This window comes from Salvelinus fontinalis, chromosome 14 (assembly GCF_029448725.1).
Source record: "Salvelinus fontinalis isolate EN_2023a chromosome 14, ASM2944872v1, whole genome shotgun sequence".
NCBI classification, from domain to species: Eukaryota; Metazoa; Chordata; class Actinopteri; order Salmoniformes; family Salmonidae; genus Salvelinus; species Salvelinus fontinalis.
In genome coordinates, this window is record NC_074678.1 from 9,007,447 (window position 1) to 9,027,277 (window position 19,831).

At 47.8% G+C, this 19,831-nt stretch overlaps 1 protein-coding gene across 3 annotated transcripts in view; it reads right to left on the bottom strand.

The window, feature by feature from the left end:
* LOC129869462 (unconventional myosin-VIIa) overlaps positions 1-19,831 on the bottom strand; it is a 100,731-nt gene that overhangs the window by 17,926 nt on the left and 62,974 nt on the right. For all 3 annotated transcript variants that reach the window (XM_055943909.1, XM_055943908.1, XM_055943911.1), the window contains 3 exons: positions 19,418-19,572; positions 18,881-19,034; positions 3,038-3,193 (listed from right to left, as the gene is read on the bottom strand). In XM_055943909.1, coding sequence (XP_055799884.1) covers positions 3,038-3,193; positions 18,881-19,034; positions 19,418-19,572 — 465 coding nt within the window. The remainder of the gene's footprint in view (positions 1-3,037; positions 3,194-18,880; positions 19,035-19,417; positions 19,573-19,831) is intronic.

Genomic DNA, 19,831 nt, shown 5'->3' on the forward strand with positions numbered 1-19,831 from the left:
CTGACCTCTAACCCTAACCAACCACCTTCACCTCTAACCCCTGACCTCTAACCCTAACCAACCACCTTCACCTGATGCCTGCTAGAACTGAAGCAACATCCTTGGTTTTACTAGGCACCACACTCTTGGCCAAATCAGTAATTCATGAAATAGTTATAAATTTACTCTGGCACGTCACAACCTGTTAACGGTAGGTCGCGACGTGTCAAAGTAAATGTATAACTATTTCATGAATTACTGATTTGGCCAAGTGCATCTGCACTCTCTGCCTAAGCAGCGGTCTCTGCTCAGTTTGGCAGCTGAGCGAGTGTGAGAGGGAGATGCCGGTGTGCCTCGCGGTTCACCGGATCTTTTTTTCTGTAGGTTATTTTTTGAATATCGCAGCGCTGTGGTTCAGGCAGCAGACGATGCGCCGTCAGCCACTGACGTGTCATTCTCACTCGCCATCACTCACCCGCTGTCATCAAATGGACTCATGCTAGCCACAAGTTGTGTCTGAGCTCAATCGTCATGAAACGCAAATACAGTGATGAGTTTCTCTCTCTTTCATAGAAACGTATAACGAGGAGCGCCCACAATGTGTTTTGTGCTTAGTAATGAGTCTCTCATATAACGAACAAATGAATAAAACGACACGTCCTGACCAAAACATCCACAGCATGACGGTAAACCCAGGGAGTTCTGTCAGAACAGGGCAGAATACTTCAGGAAACTGCTTCGACAGTGGATAAGTAAGTCAGCTAGCGAGGCATTGTTGTCATTTTATAACAGGTGTTGATTAGCAGAAATAATGGAGTACTCTCTCTCATAGTAGTAGATGTGAGTTTCTCTTTCAAACAATCCCCTGGTCTTGTACACAGCTAATAGCTAACATTCGCCAAAGCAAGCTAGCTACTGATAGGGCAACCCTAAGTAACAGTACAGGTGAAGATGAACAATGATCAGGCCTACTGTATATCTTACTGTAGAAATTACTGTTGAAAACTAGTCTAGGTTGGAACTGTTGCTGTTAAAATACAATAATAATTGTTATTCTGAACTGGAATGAACTGATTAAAGCAAGATGCTTCTTGAGGTAAACCCACTCACACTGTTCTGGGTTGTTCATCTACAACAGGAAGTGTGTGTGTGTGTGTGTGTGTGTGTGTGTGTGTGTGTGTGTGTGTGTGTGTGTGTGTGTGTGTGTGTGTGTGTGTGTGTGTGTGTGTTTTCTGGGCAACATCTGTGTGATGTGATTAATCAGTTTATTCTCGTTCAGATATATTTTTTAATGTTTTGTATTTTTTTTAAACAGCAACAGTTCCAACCTAGACTTTATTTCTATAGTAAGATGTACAGTAATTTCTATAGTCAGATGTACAGTAAGATGTACAGTAATTTCTATAGTAAGATGTACAGTAATTTCTACAGTAAGATGTACAGTAATTTCTACAGTAAGATGTACAGTAATTTCTACAGTAAGATGTACAGTAATTTCTACAGTAAGATGTACAGTAATTTCTACAGTAAGATGTACAGTAATTTCTACAGTAAGATGTACAGTAATTTCTATAGTCAGATGTACAGTAAGATGTACAGTAATTTCTACAGTAAGATGTACAGTAATTTCTACAGTAAGATGTACAGTAATTTCTACAGTAAGATGTACAGTAATTTCTACAGTAAGATGTACAGTAATTTCTACAGTAAGATGTACAGTAATTTCTATAGTCAGATGTACAGTAAGATGTACAGTAATTTCTATAGTCAGATGTATAGTAAGATTTACAGTAATTTCTACAGTAAGATGTACAGTAATTTCTACAGTAAGATGTACAGTAGACTTGATCATTGTTCATCTCTACTGTGTCTTAGTGTTTCACGAAGCCTGTGTGTCTGTTCTGTTATTCATCTGTGTGATGTGATCAACCAGTTTGTTCCAGTTCAGAATGTAAATGATGTGTTGTATGTTAGCAGCAACAGGTCCAACCTAGACAGATATGTAATAGTGTTTTAATGGGGGGAAATGAACATGAATAGATATTTATATGAATATTATATTTTCATTGATATTTGTTTTTGTCTATATTGCATTTGTTTTAGGCATAAGGACAATGAAATGTACCGATATTTATGTGTAGTTGTATATTTACCTTGGGACCCAGGAAAACAACATTTCTAAATTGTGTCCCAAGCTGAATTTTTTTTATGAACCGCTGGACTGAGGAGATACAGTTTAGTAGACCTCCTCTAATGGGGTTGAGGAGATACAGACCTCCTCTAATGGGGTTGAGGAGATACAGACCTCCTCTAATGGGGTTGAGGAGATACAGTCTAGTAGACCTCCTCTAATGGGGTTGAGGAGATACAGTCTAGTAGACCTCCTCTAATGGGGTTGAGGAGATACAGTCTAGTAGACCTCCTCTAATGGGGTTGAGGAGATACAGTCTAGTAGACCTCATCTAATGGGGTTGAGGAGATACAGTCTAATAGACCTCCTCTAATGGGGTTGAGGAGATACAGACCTCCTCTAATGGGGTTGTGAGGAGATACAGTCTAGTAGACCTCCTCTAATGGGGTTGAGGAGATACAGTCTAATAGACCTCCTCTAATGGGGTTGAGGAGATACAGACCTCCTCTAATGGGGTTGTGAGGAGATACAGTCTAGTAGACCTCCTCTAATGGGGTTGAGGAGATACAGTCTAGTAGACCTCCTCTAATGGGGTTGAGGAGATACAGTCTAATAGACCTCCTCTAATGGGGTTGAGGAGATACAGACCTCCTCTAATGGGGTTGAGGAAATACAGACCTCCTCTAATGGGGTTGAGGAGATACAGACCTCCTCTAATGGGGTTGAGGAGATACAGACCTCCTCTAATGGGGTTGAGGAAATACAGACCTCCTCTAATGGGGTTGAGGAGATACAGACCTCCTCTAATGGTGTTGAGGAGATACAGTCTACTAGACCTCCTCTAATGGTGTTGAGGAGATACAGTCTACTAGACCTCCTCTAATGGGTGTGAAGTGAAGACATTCAGTATTTGATGTGCTCATGTACCTCAGTGATCCCTGTAGGCGCTGTAGACAGTCGGGGGCCAGGGCTTCACGTCGCCGGGACTCCAGGAAACGCTGGGTGTGTTTGAGCAGCGACTGGCTTGGAGGGAAGAGACCACAGCACAGCCACAGCAACTGCCAGCCCTGCTCCAAACTGAACCTGACACCAACATCAACACCATCATTATCATCATCAGGGACAACAGCACAGCCACAGCAACTGCCAGCCCTGCTCCAAACTGAACCTGACACCAACATCAACACCATCATTATCATCATCAGGGACAACAGCACAGACACAGCAGCTGCCAGTCTTGCTCCAGACTGAACCTGGGCTGGCGATGTTACAACATCATTGTTACAGACTCAGCAACACCACATTAGGAAAAACTCTTCTTCCCCCTGTGTTGTACAACCTCCCATCTACGTATAGGAGCAGTGGCGACCCGTCATTAAGGCAGGTGGGGCCCTGTTTTCAGCCCCACATTTTTGCTAAAAAAATGTCCTTTCCTCTGTTGTCCTTTTCAGTTGTCCTCTCCTCCGTTGTCCTCTCCTCCGTTGTCTTCTCCTCTGTTGTCTTCTGTTGTCCTCTCCTCTGTTGTCTTCTGTTGTCCTCTCCTCTGTTGTCTTCTGTTGTCCTCTCCTCTGTTGTCCTCTCCTCTGTTGTCTTCTGTTGTCCTCTCCTCTGTTGTCCTCTCTGTTGTCTTCTGTTGTCCTCTCATCTGTTGTCTTCTGTTGTCCTCTCCTCTGTTGTATTCTGTTGTCCTCTCCTCTGTTGTCCTCTCCTCCGTTGTCCTCTCCTCCGTTGTCTTCTCCTCCGTTGTCTTCTGTTGTCCTCTCCTCCGTTGTCCTCTCCTCCGTTGTCTTCTCCTCTGTTGTCTTTTGTTGTCCTCTCCTCTGTTGTCTTCTGTTGTCCTCTCCTCTGATGTCTTCTGTGGTCCTCTCCTCTGATGTCTTCTGTTGTCCTCTCCTCTGTTGTCTTCTGTTGTCCTCTCCTCTGTTGTCTTCTGTTGTCCTCTCCTCTGATGTCCTCTGTTGTCCTCTCCTCTGATGTCTTCTGTTGTCCTCTCCTCTGTTGTCCTCTCCTCTGATGTCTTCTGTTGTCCTCTCCTCTGTTGTCTTCTGTTGTCCTCTCCTCTGTTGTCTTCTGTTGTCCTATCCTCTGTTGTCCTATCCTCTGTTGTCTTCTGTTGTCCTCTCCTCCGTTGTCTTCTGTTGTCCTCTCCTCTGTTGTCCTCTCCTCCGTTGTCCTCTCCTCTGTTGTCCTCTCCTCTGTTGTCTTCTGTTGTCCTCTCCTCTGTTGTCCTCTCCTCTGTTGTCCTCTCCTCTGTTGTCCTGTCCTCTGTTGTCTTCTGTTGTCCTCTCCTCTGTTGTCCTCTCCTCCATTGTCATCTCCTCTGTTGTCCTCTCCTCTGTTGTCCTCTCCTCTGTTGTCCTCTCCTCTGTTGTCCTCTCCTCTGTTGTCCTCTCCTCTGTTGTCCTCTCCTCTGTTGTCCTCTCCTCTGTTGTCTTCTGTTGTCCTCTCCTCCGTTGTCTTCTGTTGTCCTCTCCTCCGTTGTCCTCTCCTCTGTTGTCCTCTCCTCTGTTGTCCTCTCCTCCGTTGTCTTCCGTTGTCCTCTCCTCCGTTGTCCTCTCTTCTGTTGTCCTCTCCTCTGTTGTCCTCTCCTCTGTTGTCCTCTCCTCTGTTGTCCTCTCCTCTGTTGTCTTCCGTTGGCCTCTCCTCCGTTGTCCTCTTCTCCGTTGTCCTCTCCTCTGATATCCTCTCCTCCGTTGTCTTCTATTGTCCTCTCCTCTGATGTCCTCTCCTCCGTTGTCTTCTGTTGTCCTCTCCTCTGTTGTCCTCTCCTCTGTTGTCCTCTCCTCTGTTGTCCTCTCCTCTGTTGTCCTCTCCTCTGTTGTCCTCTCCTCCGTTGTCCTCTCCTCCGTTGTCCTCTCCTCCGTTGTCCTCTCCTCTGTTGTCTTCTGTTGTCCTCTCCTCTGTTGTCTTCTGTTGTCCTCTCCTCTGTTGTCCTCTCCTCCATTGTCCTCTCCTCCGTTGTCTTCTCCTCTGTTGTCTATGTTGTCCTCTCCTCTGTTGTCTTCTGTTGTCCTCTCCTCTGTTGTCTTCTGTTGTCCTCTCCTCTGATGTCTTCTGTTGTCCTCTCCTCTGTTGTCTTCTGTTGTCCTCTCCTCTGTTGTCTTCTGTTGTCCTCTCCTCTGATGTCTTCTGTTGTCCTCTCCTCTGATGTCTTCTGTTGTCCTCTCCTCTGATGTCTTCTGTTGTCCTCTCCTCTGATGTCCTCTCTTGTCCTCTCCTCTGTTGTCTTCTGTTGTCCTCTCCTCTGTTGTCTTCTGTTGTCCTCTCCTCTGATGTCCTCTGTTGTCCTCTCCTCTGATGTCTTCTGTTGTCCTCTCCTCTGTTGTCCTCTCCTCTGATGTCTTCTGTTGTCCTCTCCTCTGTTGTCTTCTGTTGTCCTCTCCTCTGTTGTCTTCTGTTGTCCTCTCCTCTTTTGTCCTCTCTGTTGTCTTCTGTTGTCCTCTCCTCTGTTGTCTTCTATTGTCCTATCCTCTGTTGTCCTATCCTCTGTTGTCTTCTGTTGTCCTCTCCTCCGTTGTCTTCTGTTGTCCTCTGCTCTGTTGTCCTCTCCTCTGTTGTCCTCTCCTCTGTTGTCCTCTCCTCTGTTGTCCTCTCCTCTGTTGTCCTCTCCTCCGTTGTCCTCTCCTCCGTTGTCCTCTCCTCCGTTGTCCTCTCCTCCGTTGTCCTCTCCTCTGTTGTCTTCTGTTGTCCTCTCCTCTGTTGTCTTCTCCTCTGTTGTCCTCTCCTCTGTTGTCCTCTCCTCTGTTGTCCTCTCCTCTGTTGTCCTCTCCTCTATTGTCCTGTCCTCTGTTGTCTTCTGTTGTCCTCTCCTCCGTTGTCCTCTCCTCCGTTGTCCTCTCCTCTGTTGTCCTCTCCTCTGTTGTCTTCTGTTGTCCTCTCCTCCGTTGTCTTCTGTTGTCCTCTCCTCCGTTGTCCTCTCCTCTGTTGTCCTCTCCTCTGTTGTCCTCTCCTCTTGTCCTCTCCTCCGTTGTCTTCCGTTGTCCTCTCTTCTGTTGTCCTCTCCTCTGTTGTCCTCTCCTCTGTTGTCCTCTCCTCTGTTGTCCTCTCCTCTGTTGTCTTCCGTTGGCCTCTCCTCCGTTGTCCTCTCCTCTGATATCCTCTCCTACGTTGTCTTCTGTTGTCCTCTCCTCTGTTGTTCTCTCCTCTGTTGTCATATCCTCTGATGTCCTCTCCTCTGTTGTCCTCTCCTCTGATATCCTCTCCTCTGTTGTCTTCTATTGTCCTCTCCTCTGATGTCCTCTCCTCTGTTGTCTTCTGTTGTCCTCTCCTCTGTTGTCCTCTCCTCCGTTGTCTTCTGTTGTCCTCTCCTCTGTTGTCTTCTGTTGTCCTCTCCTCTGTTGTCCTCTCCTCCGTTGTCTTCCGTTGTCCTCTCCTCCATTGTCCTCTCTTCTGTTGTCCTCTCCTCTGTTGTCCTCTCCTCTGTTGTCTTCCGTTGGCCTCTCCTCCGTTGTCCTTTCCTCCGTTGTCCTCTCCTCTGATATCCTCTCCTCCGTTGTCTTCTATTGTCCTCTCCTCTGATGTCCTCTCCTCCGTTGTCTTCTGTTGTCCTCTCCTCTGTTGTCCTCTCCTCCGTTGTCCCCTCTTCTGTTTTCTTCTCCTCTGTTGTCCTCTCCTCTGTTGTCCTCTCCTCTGTTGTCCTCTCCTCTGATGTCCTCTCCTCCGTTGTCTTCTGATGTCCTCTCCTCCGTTGTCTTCTATTGCCCTCTCCTCTGATGTCCTCTCCTCTGTTGTCCTCTCCTCTGATATCCTCTCCTCCGTTGTCTTCTGTTATCCTCTCCTCTGATGTCCTCTCCTCCGTTGTCTTCTGTTGTCCTCTCCTCTGTTGTTCTCTCCTCTGTTGTCATATCCTCTGTTGTCATATCCTCTGTTGTCTTTTGTTGTCCTCTCCTCTGTTGTCCTCTCCTCCATTGTCCTCTCCTCTGTTGTCCTCTCCTCCGATGTCCTCTCCTCTGATGTCCTCTCCTCTGTTGTCCTCTCCTCTGTTGTCCTCTCCTCTGTTGTCTTCTGTTGTCCGTTCCTCTGTTGTCTTCTGTTGTCCTCTCCTCTGTTGTCTTCTGTTGTCCTCTCCTCTGATGTCTTCGGTTGTCCTCTCCTCTGTTGTCCTCTCCTCTGTTGTCTTCTGTTGTCCTCTCCTCTGTTGTCTTCTGTTGTCCTCTCCTCTGTTGTCCTCTCCTCAGTTGTCTTCCGTTGTCCTCTCCTCCATTGTCCTCTCTTCTGTTGTCCTCTCCTCTGTTGTCCTCTCCTCTGTTGTCTTCCGTTGGCCTCTCCTCCGTTGTCCTTTCCTCCGTTGTCCTCTCCTCTGATATCCTCTCCTCCGTTGTCTTCTATTGTCCTCTCCTCTGATGTCCTATCCTCTGTTGTCTTCTGTTGTCCTCTCCTCCGTTGTCTTCTGTTGTCCTCTCCTCCGTTGTCCACTCTTCTGTTTTCTTCTCCTCTGTTGTCCTCTCCTCTGTTGTCCTCTCCTCTGTTGTCCTCTCCTCTGATGTCCTCTCCTCTGATGTCCTCTCCTCCGTTGTCTTCTGATGTCCTCTCCTCCGTTGTCTTCTATTGTCCTCTCCTCTGATGTCCTCTCCTCTGTTGTCCTCTCCTCTGATATCCTCTCCTCCGTTGTCTTCTGTTATCCTCTCCTCTGATGTCCTCTCCTCCGTTGTCTTCTGTTGTCCTCTCCTCTGTTGTTCTCTCCTCTGTTGTCATATCCTCTGTTGTCATATCCTCTGTTGTCTTTTGTTGTCCTCTCCTCTGTTGTCCTCTCCTCTGTTGTCCTCTCCTCCGATGTCCTCTCCTCTGATGTCCTCTCCTCTGTTGTCCTCTCCTCTGTTGTCCTCTCCTCTGTTGTCTTCTGTTGTCCGCTCCTCTGTTGTCTTCTGTTGTCCTCTCCTCTGTTGTCTTCTGTTGTCCTCTCCTCTGATGTCTTCGGTTGTCCTCTCCTCTGTTGTCTTCTGTTGTCCTCTCCTCTGTTGTCTTCTGTTGTCCTCTCCTCTGTTGTCCTCTCCTCTGTTGTCTTCTGTTGTCCTCTCCTCTGTTGTCTTCTGTTGTCCTCTCCTCTGTTGTCTTCTGTTGTCCTCTCCTCTGATGTCCTCTCCTCTGTTGTCCTCTCCTCTGATATCCTCTCCTCCGTTGTCTTCTATTGTCCTCTCCTCTGATGTCCTCTCCTCTGTTGTCTTCTGCTGTCCTCTCATCCGTTGTCTTCTCCTCTGTTGTCTTCTGTTGTCCTCTCCTCTGTTGTCCTCTCCTCCGTTGTCCCCTCTTCTGTTGTCCTCTGTTGTCCTCTCCTCTGTTGTCCTCTCCTCCGTTGTCTTCTATTGTCCTCTCCTCTGATGTCCTCTCCTCCGTTGTCTTCTGTTGTCCTCTCCTCTGTTGTCCTCTCCTCTGTTGTCCCCTCTTCTGTTGTCCTCTCCTCTGTTGTCCTCTCCTCTGTTGTCTTCTGTTGTCCTCTCCTCTGTTGTCTTCTGTTGTCCTCTCCTCTGATGTCTTCTGTTGTCCTCTCCTCTGTTGTCTTCTGTTGTCCTCTCCTCTGTTGTCTTATGTTGCCCTCTCCTCTGTTGTCCTCTCCTCTGATGTCCTCTCCTCTGTTGTCCTCTCCTCTGATGTCCTCTCCTCTGATATCCTCTCCTCTGTTGTCTTCTATTGTCCTCTCCTCTGATGTCCACTCCTCTGTTGTCATATCCTCTGATGTCCTCTCCTCTGTTGTCCTCTCCTCTGATGTCCTCTCCTCTGTTGTCTTCTATTGTCCTCTCCTCTGATGTCCTCTCCTCTGTTGTCTTCTGTTGTCCTCTCCTCTGTTGTCCTCTCCTCCGTTGTCTTCTGTTGTCCTCTCCTCTGTTGTCTTCTGTTGTCCTCTCCTCTGTTGTCCTCTCCTCCGTTGTCTTCTGTCGTCCTCTCCTCCGTTGTCTTCTGTTGTCCTCTCCTCTGTTGTCTTCTGTTGTCCTCTCCTCTGATATCCTCTCCTCTGATATCCTCTCCTCTGTTGTCTTTTGTTGTCCTCTCCTCTGTTGTCTTCTGTTGTCCTCTCCTCTGTTGTCTTCTGTTGTCCTCTCCTCTGTTGTCTTCTGTTTTCCTCTCCTCTGTTGTCTTCTGTTTTCCTCTCCTCTGTTGTCTTCTGTTGTCCTCTCCTCTGATGTCTTCTGTTGTCCTCTCCTCTGTTGTCCTCTCCTCTGTTGTCTTCTGTTGTCCTCTCCTCTGTTGTCTTCCGTTGTCCTCTCCTCTGATATCCTCTCCTCCGTTGTCTTCTATTGTCCTCTCCTCTGTTGTCTTCTGTTGTCCTCTCCTCTGTTGTCCTCTCCTCCGTTGTCCCCACTTCTGTTGTCCTCTGTTGTCCTCTCCTCTGTTGTCCTCTCCTCCGTTGTCTTCTATTGTCCTCTCCTCTGATGTCCTCTCCTCCGTTGTCTTCTGTTGTCCTCTCCTCTGTTGTCCTCTCCTCCGTTGTCCCCTCTTCTGTTGTCCTCTCCTCTGTTGTCTTCTGTTGTCCTCTCCTCTGTTGTCTTCTGTTGTCCTCTCCTCTGATGTCTTCTGTTGTCCTCTCCTCTGTTGTCTTCTGTTTCCTCTCCTCTGTTGTCTTCTGTTGTCCTCTCCTCTGATGTCTTCTGTTGTCCTCTCCTCTGTTGTCCTCTCCTCTGTTGTCTTCTGTTGTCCTCTCCTCTGTTGTCTTCCGTTGTCCTCTCCTCTGATATCCTCTCCTCCGTTGTCTTCTATTATCCTCTCCTCTGTTGTCTTCTGTTGTCCTCTCCTCTGTTGTCCTCTCCTCCGTTGTCCCCTCTTCTGTTGTCCTCTGTTGTCCTCTCCTCTGTTGTCCTCTCCTCCGTTGTCTTCTATTGTCCTCTCCTCTGATGTCCTCTCCTCCGTTGTCTTCTGTTGTCCTCTCCTCTGTTTTCCTCTCCTCCGTTGTCCCCTCTTCTGTTGTCCTCTCCTCTGTTGTCTTCTGTTGTCCTCTCCTCTGATGTCTTCTGTTGTCCTCTCCTCTGTTGTCTTCTGTTGTCCTCTCCTCTGTTGTCTTCTGTTGTCCTCTCCTCTGTTGTCCTCTCATCTGTTGTCCTCTCCTCTGTTGTCCTCTCCTCTGATGTCCTCTCCTCTGATGTCCTCTCCTCTGATATCCTCTCCTCTGTTGTCTTCTATTGTCCTCTCCTCTGATGTCCTCTCCTCTGTTGTCATATCCTCTGATGTCCTCTCCTCTGATATCCTCTCCTCTGTTGTCTTCTATTGTCCTCTCCTCTGATGTCCTCTCCTCTGTTGTCTTCTGTTGTCCTCTCCTCTGTTGTCCTCTCCTCCGTTGTCTTCTGTTGTCCTCTCCTCCGTTGTCTTCTGTTGTCCTCTCCTCTGTTGTCTTCTGTTGTCCTCTCCTCTGATATCCTCTCCTCTGATATCCTCTCCTCTGTTGTCTTTTGTTGTCCTCTCCTCTGTTGTCTTGTGTTGTCCTCTCCTCTATTGTCCTCTCCTCTGTTGTCTTCTGTTTTCCTCTCCTCTGTTGTCTTCTGTTGTCCTCTCCTCTGATGTCTTCTGTTGCCCTCTCCTCTGTTGTCCTCTCCTCTGATGTCCTCTCCTCCGATGTCTTCTGTTGTCCTCTCCTCTGATGTCTTCTGTTGTCCTCTCCTCTGTTGTATTCTGTTGTCCTCTCCTTTGTTGTCCTCTCCTCTGTTGTCTTCTGTTGTCATCTCCTCCGTTGTCCTCTCCTCCGTTGTCCTCTCCTCCGTTGTCCTCTCCTCCGTTGTCCTCTCCTATGTTGTCCTCTCCTCCGTTGTCCTCTCCTCTCTTGTCCTCTCCTCTCTTGTCCTCTCCTCTCTTGTCCTCTCCTCTCTTGTCCTCTCCTCTCTTGTCCTCTCCTCTCTTGTCCTCTCCTCTCTTGTCCTCTCCTCCGTTGTCCTCTCCTCCGTTGTCCTCTCCTCCGTTGTCCTCTCCTATGTTGTCCTCTCCTATGTTGTCCTCTCCTCTGTTGTACTCTCCTCTCTTGTCCTCTCCTCTCTTGTCCTCTCCTCTCTTGTCCTCTCCTCTCTTGTCCTCTCCTCTCTTGTCCTCTCCTCTCTTGTCCTCTCCTATGTTGTCCTCTCCTCTGTAGCTCTGTTTCAAATATCTTTCCAAACGGGTTCATTCTACCATGTATTTAGATTACAGTTAAAAAGCCCCTCATGATTTACACAGATTAAGTCTACCCCTGGACTGACATTAAGAATCTCCATTGAACATTTCATATTTTTAGTCTTTGCTAATCCATATCCGCGTCTGGGAAGCAGGCCCTAACAGTCTACCTGTTGCTGTACAGGCCCTAACAGTCTACCTGTTGCCCTAACAGTCTACCTGTTGCTGTACAGGCCCTAACAGTCTACCTGTTGCCCTAACAGTCTACCTGTTGCCCTAACAGTCTACCTGTTGTTGTACAGGCCCTAACAGTCTACCTGTTGTTGTACAGGCCCTAACAGTCTACCTGTTGTCCTAACAGTCTACCTGTTGTTGTACAGGCCCTAACAGTCTACCTGTTGTTGTACAGGCCCTAACAGTCTACCTGTTGTTGTACAGGCCCTAACAGTCTACCTGTTGCCCTAACAGTCTACCTGTTGTTCTACAGGCCCTAACAGTCTACCTGTTGCCCTAACAGTCTACCTGTTGTCCTAACAGTCTACCTGTTGTTGTACAGGCCCTAACAGTCTACCTGTTGTTGTACAGGCCCTAACAGTCTACCTGTTGTTGTACAGGCCCTAACAGTCTACCTGTTGTCCTAACAGTCTACCTGTTGTTGTACAGGCCCTAACAGTCTACCTGTTGCCCTAACAGTCTACCTGTTGTTGTACAGGCCCTAACAGTCTACCTGTTGTCCTAACAGTCTACCTGTTGTTGTACAGGCCCTAACAGGCTACCTGTTGTTGTACAGGCGCTAACAGTCTACCTGTTGTTGTACAGGCCCTAACAGTCTACCTGTTGTTGTACAGGCCCTAACAGTCTACCTGTTGTTGTACAGGCCCTAACAGTCTACCTGTTGTTGTACAGGCCCTAACAGTCTACCTGTTGTTGTACAGGCCCTAACAGTCTACCTGTTGTTGTACAGGCCCTAACAGTCTACCTGTTGTTGTACAGGCCCTAACAGTCTACCTGTTGTCCTAACAGTCTACCTGTTGTTGTACAGGCCTTAACAGTCTACCTGTTGTTGTACAGGCCCTAACAGTCTACCTGTTGCCCTAACAGTCTACCTGTTGTTGTACAGGCCCTAACAGTCTACCTGTTGTTGTACAGGCCCTAAGAGTCTACCTGTTGTTGTACAGGCCCTAACAGTCTACCTGTTGTTGTACAGGCCCTAACAGTCTACCTGTTGTTGTACAGGCCCTAACAGTCTACCTGTTGTTGTACAGGCCCTAACAGTCTACCTGTTGTTGTACAGGCCCTAACAGTCTACCTGTTGTTGTACAGGCCCTAACAGTCTACCTGTTGTTGTACAGGCCCTAAGAGTCTACCTGTTGTTGTACAGGCCCTAACAGTTTACCTGTTGTTGTACAGGCCCTAACAGTCTACCTGTTGTTGTACAGGCCCTAACAGTCTACCTGTTGTTGTACAGGCCCTAACAGTCTACCTGTTGCCCTAACAGTCTACCTGTTGTTGTACAGGCCCTAACAGTCAACCTGTTGCTGTACAGGCCCTAACAGTCTACCTGTTGGTGTACAGGCCCTAACAGTCTACCTGTTGTTGTACAGGCCCTAACAGTCTACCTGTTGTTGTACAGGCCCTAACAGTCTACCTGTTGTTGTACAGGCCCTAACAGTCTACCCGTTGCTGTACAGGCCCTAACAGTCTACCTGTTGCTGTACAGGCCCTAACAGTCTACCTGTTGTTGTACAGGCCCTAACAGTCTACCTGTTGTTGTACAGGCCCTAACAGTCTACCTGTTGTTGTACAGGCCCTAACAGTCTACCTGTTGTTGTACAGGCCCTAACAGTCTACCTGTTGTTGTACAGCCCCTAACAGTCTACCTGTTGTTGTACAGGCCCTAACAGTGTACCTGTTGTTGTACAGGCCCTAACAGTCTACCTGTTGTTGTACAGGCCCTAACAGTCTACCTGTTGCTGTACAGGCCCTAACAGTCTACCTGTTGTTGTACAGGCCCTAACAGTCTACCTGTTGCCCTAACAGTCTACCTGTTGTTGTACAGGCCCTAACAGTCTACCTGTTGTTGTACAGGCCCTAAGAGTCTACCTGTTGTTGTACAGGCCCTAACAGTTTACCTGTTGTTGTACAGGCCCTAACAGTCTACCTGTTGTTGTACAGGCCCTAACAGTCTACCTGTTGTTGTACAGGCCCTAACAGTCTACCTGTTGCCCTAACAGTCTACCTGTTGTTGTACAGGCCCTAACAGTCAACCTGTTGCTGTACAGGCCCTAACAGTCTACCTGTTGGTGTACAGGCCCTAACAGTCTACCTGTTGTTGTACAGGCCCTAACAGTCTACCTGTTGTTGTACAGGCCCTAACAGTCTACCTGTTGTTGTACAGGCCCTAACAGTCTACCCGTTGCTGTACAGGCCCTAACAGTCTACCTGTTGCTGTACAGGCCCTAACAGTCTACCTGTTGTTGTACAGGCCCTAACAGTCTACCTGTTGTTGTACAGGCCCTAACAGTCTACCTGTTGTTGTACAGGCCCTAACAGTCTACCTGTTGTTGTACAGGCCCTAACAGTCTACCTGTTGTTGTACAGCCCCTAACAGTCTACCTGTTGTTGTACAGGCCCTAACAGTGTACCTGTTGTTGTACAGGCCCTAACAGTCTACCTGTTGTTGTACAGGCCCTAACAGTCTACCTGTTGCTGTACAGGCCCTAACAGTCTACCTGTTGTTGTACAGGCCCTAACAGTCTACCTGTTGCCCTAACAGTCTACCTGTTGTTGTACAGGCCCTAACAGTCTACCTGTTGTTGTACAGGCCCTAAGAGTCTACCTGTTGTTGTACAGGCCCTAACAGTCTACCTGTTGTCCTAACAGTCTACCTGTTGTTGTACAGGCCCTAAGAGTCTACCTGTTGTTGTACAGGCCCTAACAGTCTACCTGTTGTCCTAACAGTCTACCTGTTGTTGTACAGGCCCTAACAGTCTACCTGTTGTTGTACAGGCCCTAACAGTCTACCTGTTGTTGTACAGGCCCTAACAGTCTACCTGTTGTTGTACAGGCCCTAACAGTCTACCTGTTGCTGTACAGGCCCTAACAGTCTACCTGTTGTTGTACAGGCCCTAACAGTCTACCTGTTGTTGTACAGGCCCTAACAGTCTACCTGTTGTTGTACAGGCCCTAACAGTCTACCTGTTGCCCTAACAGTCTACCTGTTGTTGTACAGGCCCTAACAGTCTACCTGTTGTTGTACAGGCCCTAAGAGTCTACCTGTTGTTGTACAGGCCCTAACAGTCTACCTGTTGTTGTACAGGCCCTAACAGTCTACCTGTTGTTGTACAGGCCCTAACAGTCTACCTGTTGTTGTACAGGCCCTAACAGTCTACCTGTTGCCCTAACAGTCTACCTGTTGTTGTACAGGCCCTAACAGTCTACCTGTTGTTGTACAGGCCCTAACAGTCTACCTGTTGTTGTACAGGCCCTAACAGTCTACCTGTTGTTGTACAGGCCCTAACAGTCTACCTGTTGTTGTACAGGCCCTAACAGTCTACCTGTTGCCCTAACAGTCTACCTGTTGTTGTACAGACCCTAACAGTCTACCTGTTGTTGTACAGGCCCTAACAGTCTACCTGTTGTTGTACAGGCCCTAACAGTCTACCTGTTGTTGTACAGGCCCTAACAGTCTACCTGTTGTTGTACAGGCCCTAACAGTCTACCTGTTGCCCTAACAGTCTACCTGTTGTTGTACAGGCCCTAACAGTCTACCTGTTGTTGTACAGGCCCTAACAGTCTACCTGTTGTTGTACAGGCCCTAACAGTCTACCTGTTGCTGTACAGGCCCTAACAGTCTACCTGTTGTTGTACAGGCCCTAACAGTCTACCTGTTGTTGTACAGGCCCTAACAGTCTACCTGTTGTTGTACAGGCCCTAAGAGTCTACCTGCTGCCCTAACAGTCTACCTGTTGTTGTACAGGCCCTAACAGTCTACCTGTTGTTGTACAGGCCCTAACAGTCTACCTGTTGTTGTACAGGCCCTAACAGTCTACCTGTTGTTGTACAGGCCCTAACAGTCTACCTGTTGTTGTACAGGCCCTAACAGTCTACCTGTTGTTGTACAGGCCCTAACAGTCTACCTGTTGCCCTAACAGTCTACCTGTTGTTGTACAGGCCCTAACAGTCTACCTGTTGTTGTACAGGCCCTAACAGTCTACCTGTTGTTGTACAGGCCCTAACAGTCTACCTGTTGTTGTACAGGCCCTAAGAGTCTACCTGTTATTGTACAGGCCCTAACAGTCTACCTGTTGTTGTACAGGCCCTAACAGTCTACCTGTTGTTGTACAGGCCCTAACAGTCTACCTGTTGTTGTACAGGCCCTAACAGTCTACCTGTTGTTGTACAGGCCCTAACAGTCTACCTGTTGCTGTACAGGCCCTAACAGTCTACCTGTTGTTGTACAGGCCCTAACAGTCTACCTGTTGTTGTACAGGCCCTAACAGTCTACCTGTTGTTGTACAGGCCCTAACAGTCTACCTGTTGCCCTAACAGTCTACCTGTTGTTGTACAGGCCCTAACAGTCTACCTGTTGTTGTACAGGCCCTAACAGTCTACCTGTTGTTGTACAGGCCCTAACAGTCTACCTGTTGTTGTACAGGCCCTAACAGTCTACCTGTTGTTGTACAGGCCCTAACAGTCTACCTGTTGTTGTACAGGCCCTAACAGTCTACCTGTTGCCCTAACAGTCTACCTGTTGCTGTACAGGCCCTAACAGTCTACCTGTTGTTGTACAGGCCCTAACAGTCTACCTGTTGTTGTACAGGCCCTAACAGTCTACCTGTTGTTGTACAGGCCCTAAGAGTCTACCTGTTGCCCTAACAGTCTACCTGTTGTTGTACAGGCCCTAACAGTCTACCTGTTGTTGTACAGGCCCTAACAGTCTACCTGTTGTTGTACAGGCCCTAACAGTCTACCTGTTGTTGTACAGGCCCTAACAGTCTACCTGTTGTTGTACAGGCCCTAACAGTCTACCTGTTGTTGTACAGGCCCTAACAGTCTACCTGTTGCCCTAACAGTCTACCTGTTGTTGTACAGGCCCTAACAGTCTACCTGTTGTTGTACAGGCCCTAACAGTCTACCTGTTGTTGTACAGGCCCTAACAGTCTACCTGTTGTTGTACAGGCCCTAAGAGTCTACCTGTTATTGTACAGGCCCTAACAGTCTACCTGTTGTTGTACAGGCCCTAACAGTCTACCTGTTGTTGTACAGGCCCTAACAGTCTACCTGTTGTTGTACAGGCCCTAACAGTCTACCTGTTGTTGTACAGGCCCTAACAGTCTACCTGTTGTTGTACAGGCCCTAACAGTCTACCTGTTGTTGTACAGGCCCTAACAGTCTACCTGTTGCCCTAACAGTCTACCTGTTGTTGTACAGGCCCTAACAGTCTACCTGTTGTTGTACAGGCCCTAACAGTCTACCTGTTGTTGTACAGGCCCTAACAGTCTACCTGTTGTTGTACAGTCCCTAACAGTCTACCTGTTGTTGTACAGGCCCTAACATTCTACCTGTTGCCCTAACAGTCTACCTGTTGACCTAACAGTCTACCTGTTGCCCTAACAGTCTACCTGTTGTTGTACAGGCCCTAACAGTCCACCTGTTGCCCTAACAGTCTACCTGTTGTCCTAACAGTCTACCTGTTGTTGTACAGGCCCTAACATTCTACCTGTTGCCCTAACAGTCTACCTGTTGTCCTAACAGTCTACCTGTTGCCCTAACAGTCTACCTGTTGCCCTAACAGTCTACCTGTTGTTGTACAGGCCCTAACAGTCTACCTGTTGTTGTACAGGCCCTAACAGTCTACCTGTTGTTGTACAGGCCCTAACAGTCTACCTGTTGTTGTACAGGCCCTAACAGTCTACCTGTTGTTGTACAGGCCCTAACAGTCTACCTGTTGTTGTACAGGCCCTAACAGTCTACCTGTTGTTGTACAGGCCCTAACAGTCTACCTGTTGTTGTACAGGCCCTAAGAGTCTACCTGTTGTTGTACAGGCCCTAACAGTCTACCTGTTGTTGTACAGGCCCTAACAGTCTACCTGTTGTTGTACAGGCCCTAACAGTCTACCTGTTGTTGTACAGGCCCTAACAGTCTACCTGTTGTTGTACAGGCCCTAACAGTCTACCTGTTGCTGTACAGGCCCTAACAGTCTACCTGTTGTTGTACAGGCCCTAACAGTCTACCTGTTGTTGTACAGGCCCTAACAGTCTACCTGTTGTTGTACAGGCCCTAACAGTCTACCTGTTGCCCTAACAGTCTACCTGTTGTTGTACAGGCCCTAACAGTCTACCTGTTGTTGTACAGGCCCTAACAGTCTACCTGTTGTTGTACAGGCCCTAACAGTCTACCTGTTGTTGTACAGGCCCTAACAGTCTACCTGTTGTTGTACAGGCCCTAACAGTCTACCTGTTGTTGTACAGGCCCTAACAGTCTACCTGTTGCCCTAACAGTCTACCTGTTGTTGTACAGGCCCTAACAGTCTACCTGTTGTTGTACAGGCCCTAACAGTCTACCTGTTGTTGTACAGGCCCTAACAGTCTACCTGTTGTTGTACAGGCCCTAACAGTCTACCTGTTGTTGTACAGGCCCTAACAGTCTACCTGTTGTTGTACAGGCCCTAACATTCTACCTGTTGCCCTAACAGTCTACCTGTTGCCCTAACAGTCTACCTGTTGCCCTAACAGTCTACCTGTTGTTGTACAGGCCCTAACAGTCCACCTGTTGCCCTAACAGTCTACCTGTTGTCCTAACAGTCTACCTGTTGTTGTACAGGCCCTAACATTCTACCTGTTGCCCTAACAGTCTACCTGTTGTCCTAACAGTCTACCTGTTGCCCTAACAGTCTACCTGTTTCCCTAACAGTCTACCTGTTGTTGTACAGGCCCTAACAGTCTACCTGTTGTTGTACAGGCCCTAACAGTCTACCTGTTGCCCTAACAGTCTACCTGTTGTTGTACAGGCCCTAACAGTCTACCTGTTGTTGTACAGGCCCTAACAGTCTACCTGTTGTTGTACAGGCCCTAACAGTCTACCTGTTGTTGTACAGGCCCTAACAGTCTACCTGTTGCCCTAACAGTCTACCTGTTGCTGTACAGGCCCTAACAGTCTACCTGTTGTTGTACAGGCCCTAACAGTCTACCTGTTGCCCTAACAGTCTACCTGTTGCCCTAACAGTCTACCTGTTGTTGTACAGGCCCTAACAGTCTACCTGTTGTTGTACAGGCCCTAACAGTCTACCTGTTGCCCTAACAGTCTACCTGTTGCCCTAACAGTCCACCTGTTGCCCTAACAGTCTACCTGTTGTTGTACAGGCCCTAACAGTCTACCTGTTGTTGTACAGGCCCTAACAGTCTACCTGTTGTTGTACAGGCCCTAACAGTCTACCTGTTGTTGTACAGGCCCTAACAGTCTACCTGTTGTTGTACAGGCCCTAACAGGCTACCTGTTGTTGTACAGGCCCTAACAGTCTACCTGTTGTTGTACAGGCCCTAACAGTCTACCTGTTGCCCTAACAGTCTACCTGTTGCTGTACAGGCCCTAACAGTCTACCTGTTGCCCTAACAGTCTACCTGTTGCTGTACAGGCCCTAACAGTCTACCTGTTGTTGTACAGGCCCTAACAGTCTACCTGTTGCCCTAACAGTCTACCTGTTGTTGTTGCTGGTCATCTGTTTCATGATCTGACAGTAGATCTCGTCTCTCAGGGCCTCGTCCTTGGTGGCTGGGCCAAAGATCTGGTCTGTCAACTCTAGAGGACTCTGTATCTGCTTTGTGGGGTAGTCCCCCATGTACTTTAGGATAGGTACACACAGGTCAAGGACTGGTACGAACACATCTCTGAAAACTGTATTTAAACAAACTGCATGTCATTTGCCATCCTACCACAAAAATACATGTAACACATTTAGACACGTACAATAAGTGCAACTGGTTTTTCCGCATATCATATATATTTTGCATCTTCAGTCTGCATCGCTGTCCATGCACTTTGGATCTGAATAGAAAGCGAGGTAGCTTTTCAGTAAGGACTTCACTGAAGACCAGAATGTCACTCTAGATAAGAGTCCTTGCTAAATTACAACAACAAAAAAATGTAATGTTGAGGGGATTCCAAAGATGCTCTTGAAGATAATGTTGAAGTCATCTGTCGGTGAGAAGGTAGTACATCTATCATTTAAAGGATATCAGTGAAGGCCAGGCAGGCCCGGTGGCTGAGCTCAGAGTTCCCCGCCAACTTCTTAAGAAGGGGCTGTTTGATTGGCTCCCTGGAGTTGACCCACAGCCTCTCAGGGGCCACGTTCTTAGAGATCACCTGACGGTTCACGTCCTTGATGGGCTGCCTGGAGGGACAGACAGAAGCACAGGACTTTTAGGAGCTGTTAAAATCAGGATGATTTCCCATATATATTACTATATATATTATATATAACATGTGTTAGTTCTATACCATATATATCGAAATATTATTGGCTATACTATTATCACTTTTTCTGTTAATATCGTATTAGAAGTTTCTCTGTTACCTGAAGTACTCATATGTCACGATCGTGTGGCGGATTAACGGACCAAAACGCAGCAGTTGGAAAATAAGCCATCTTC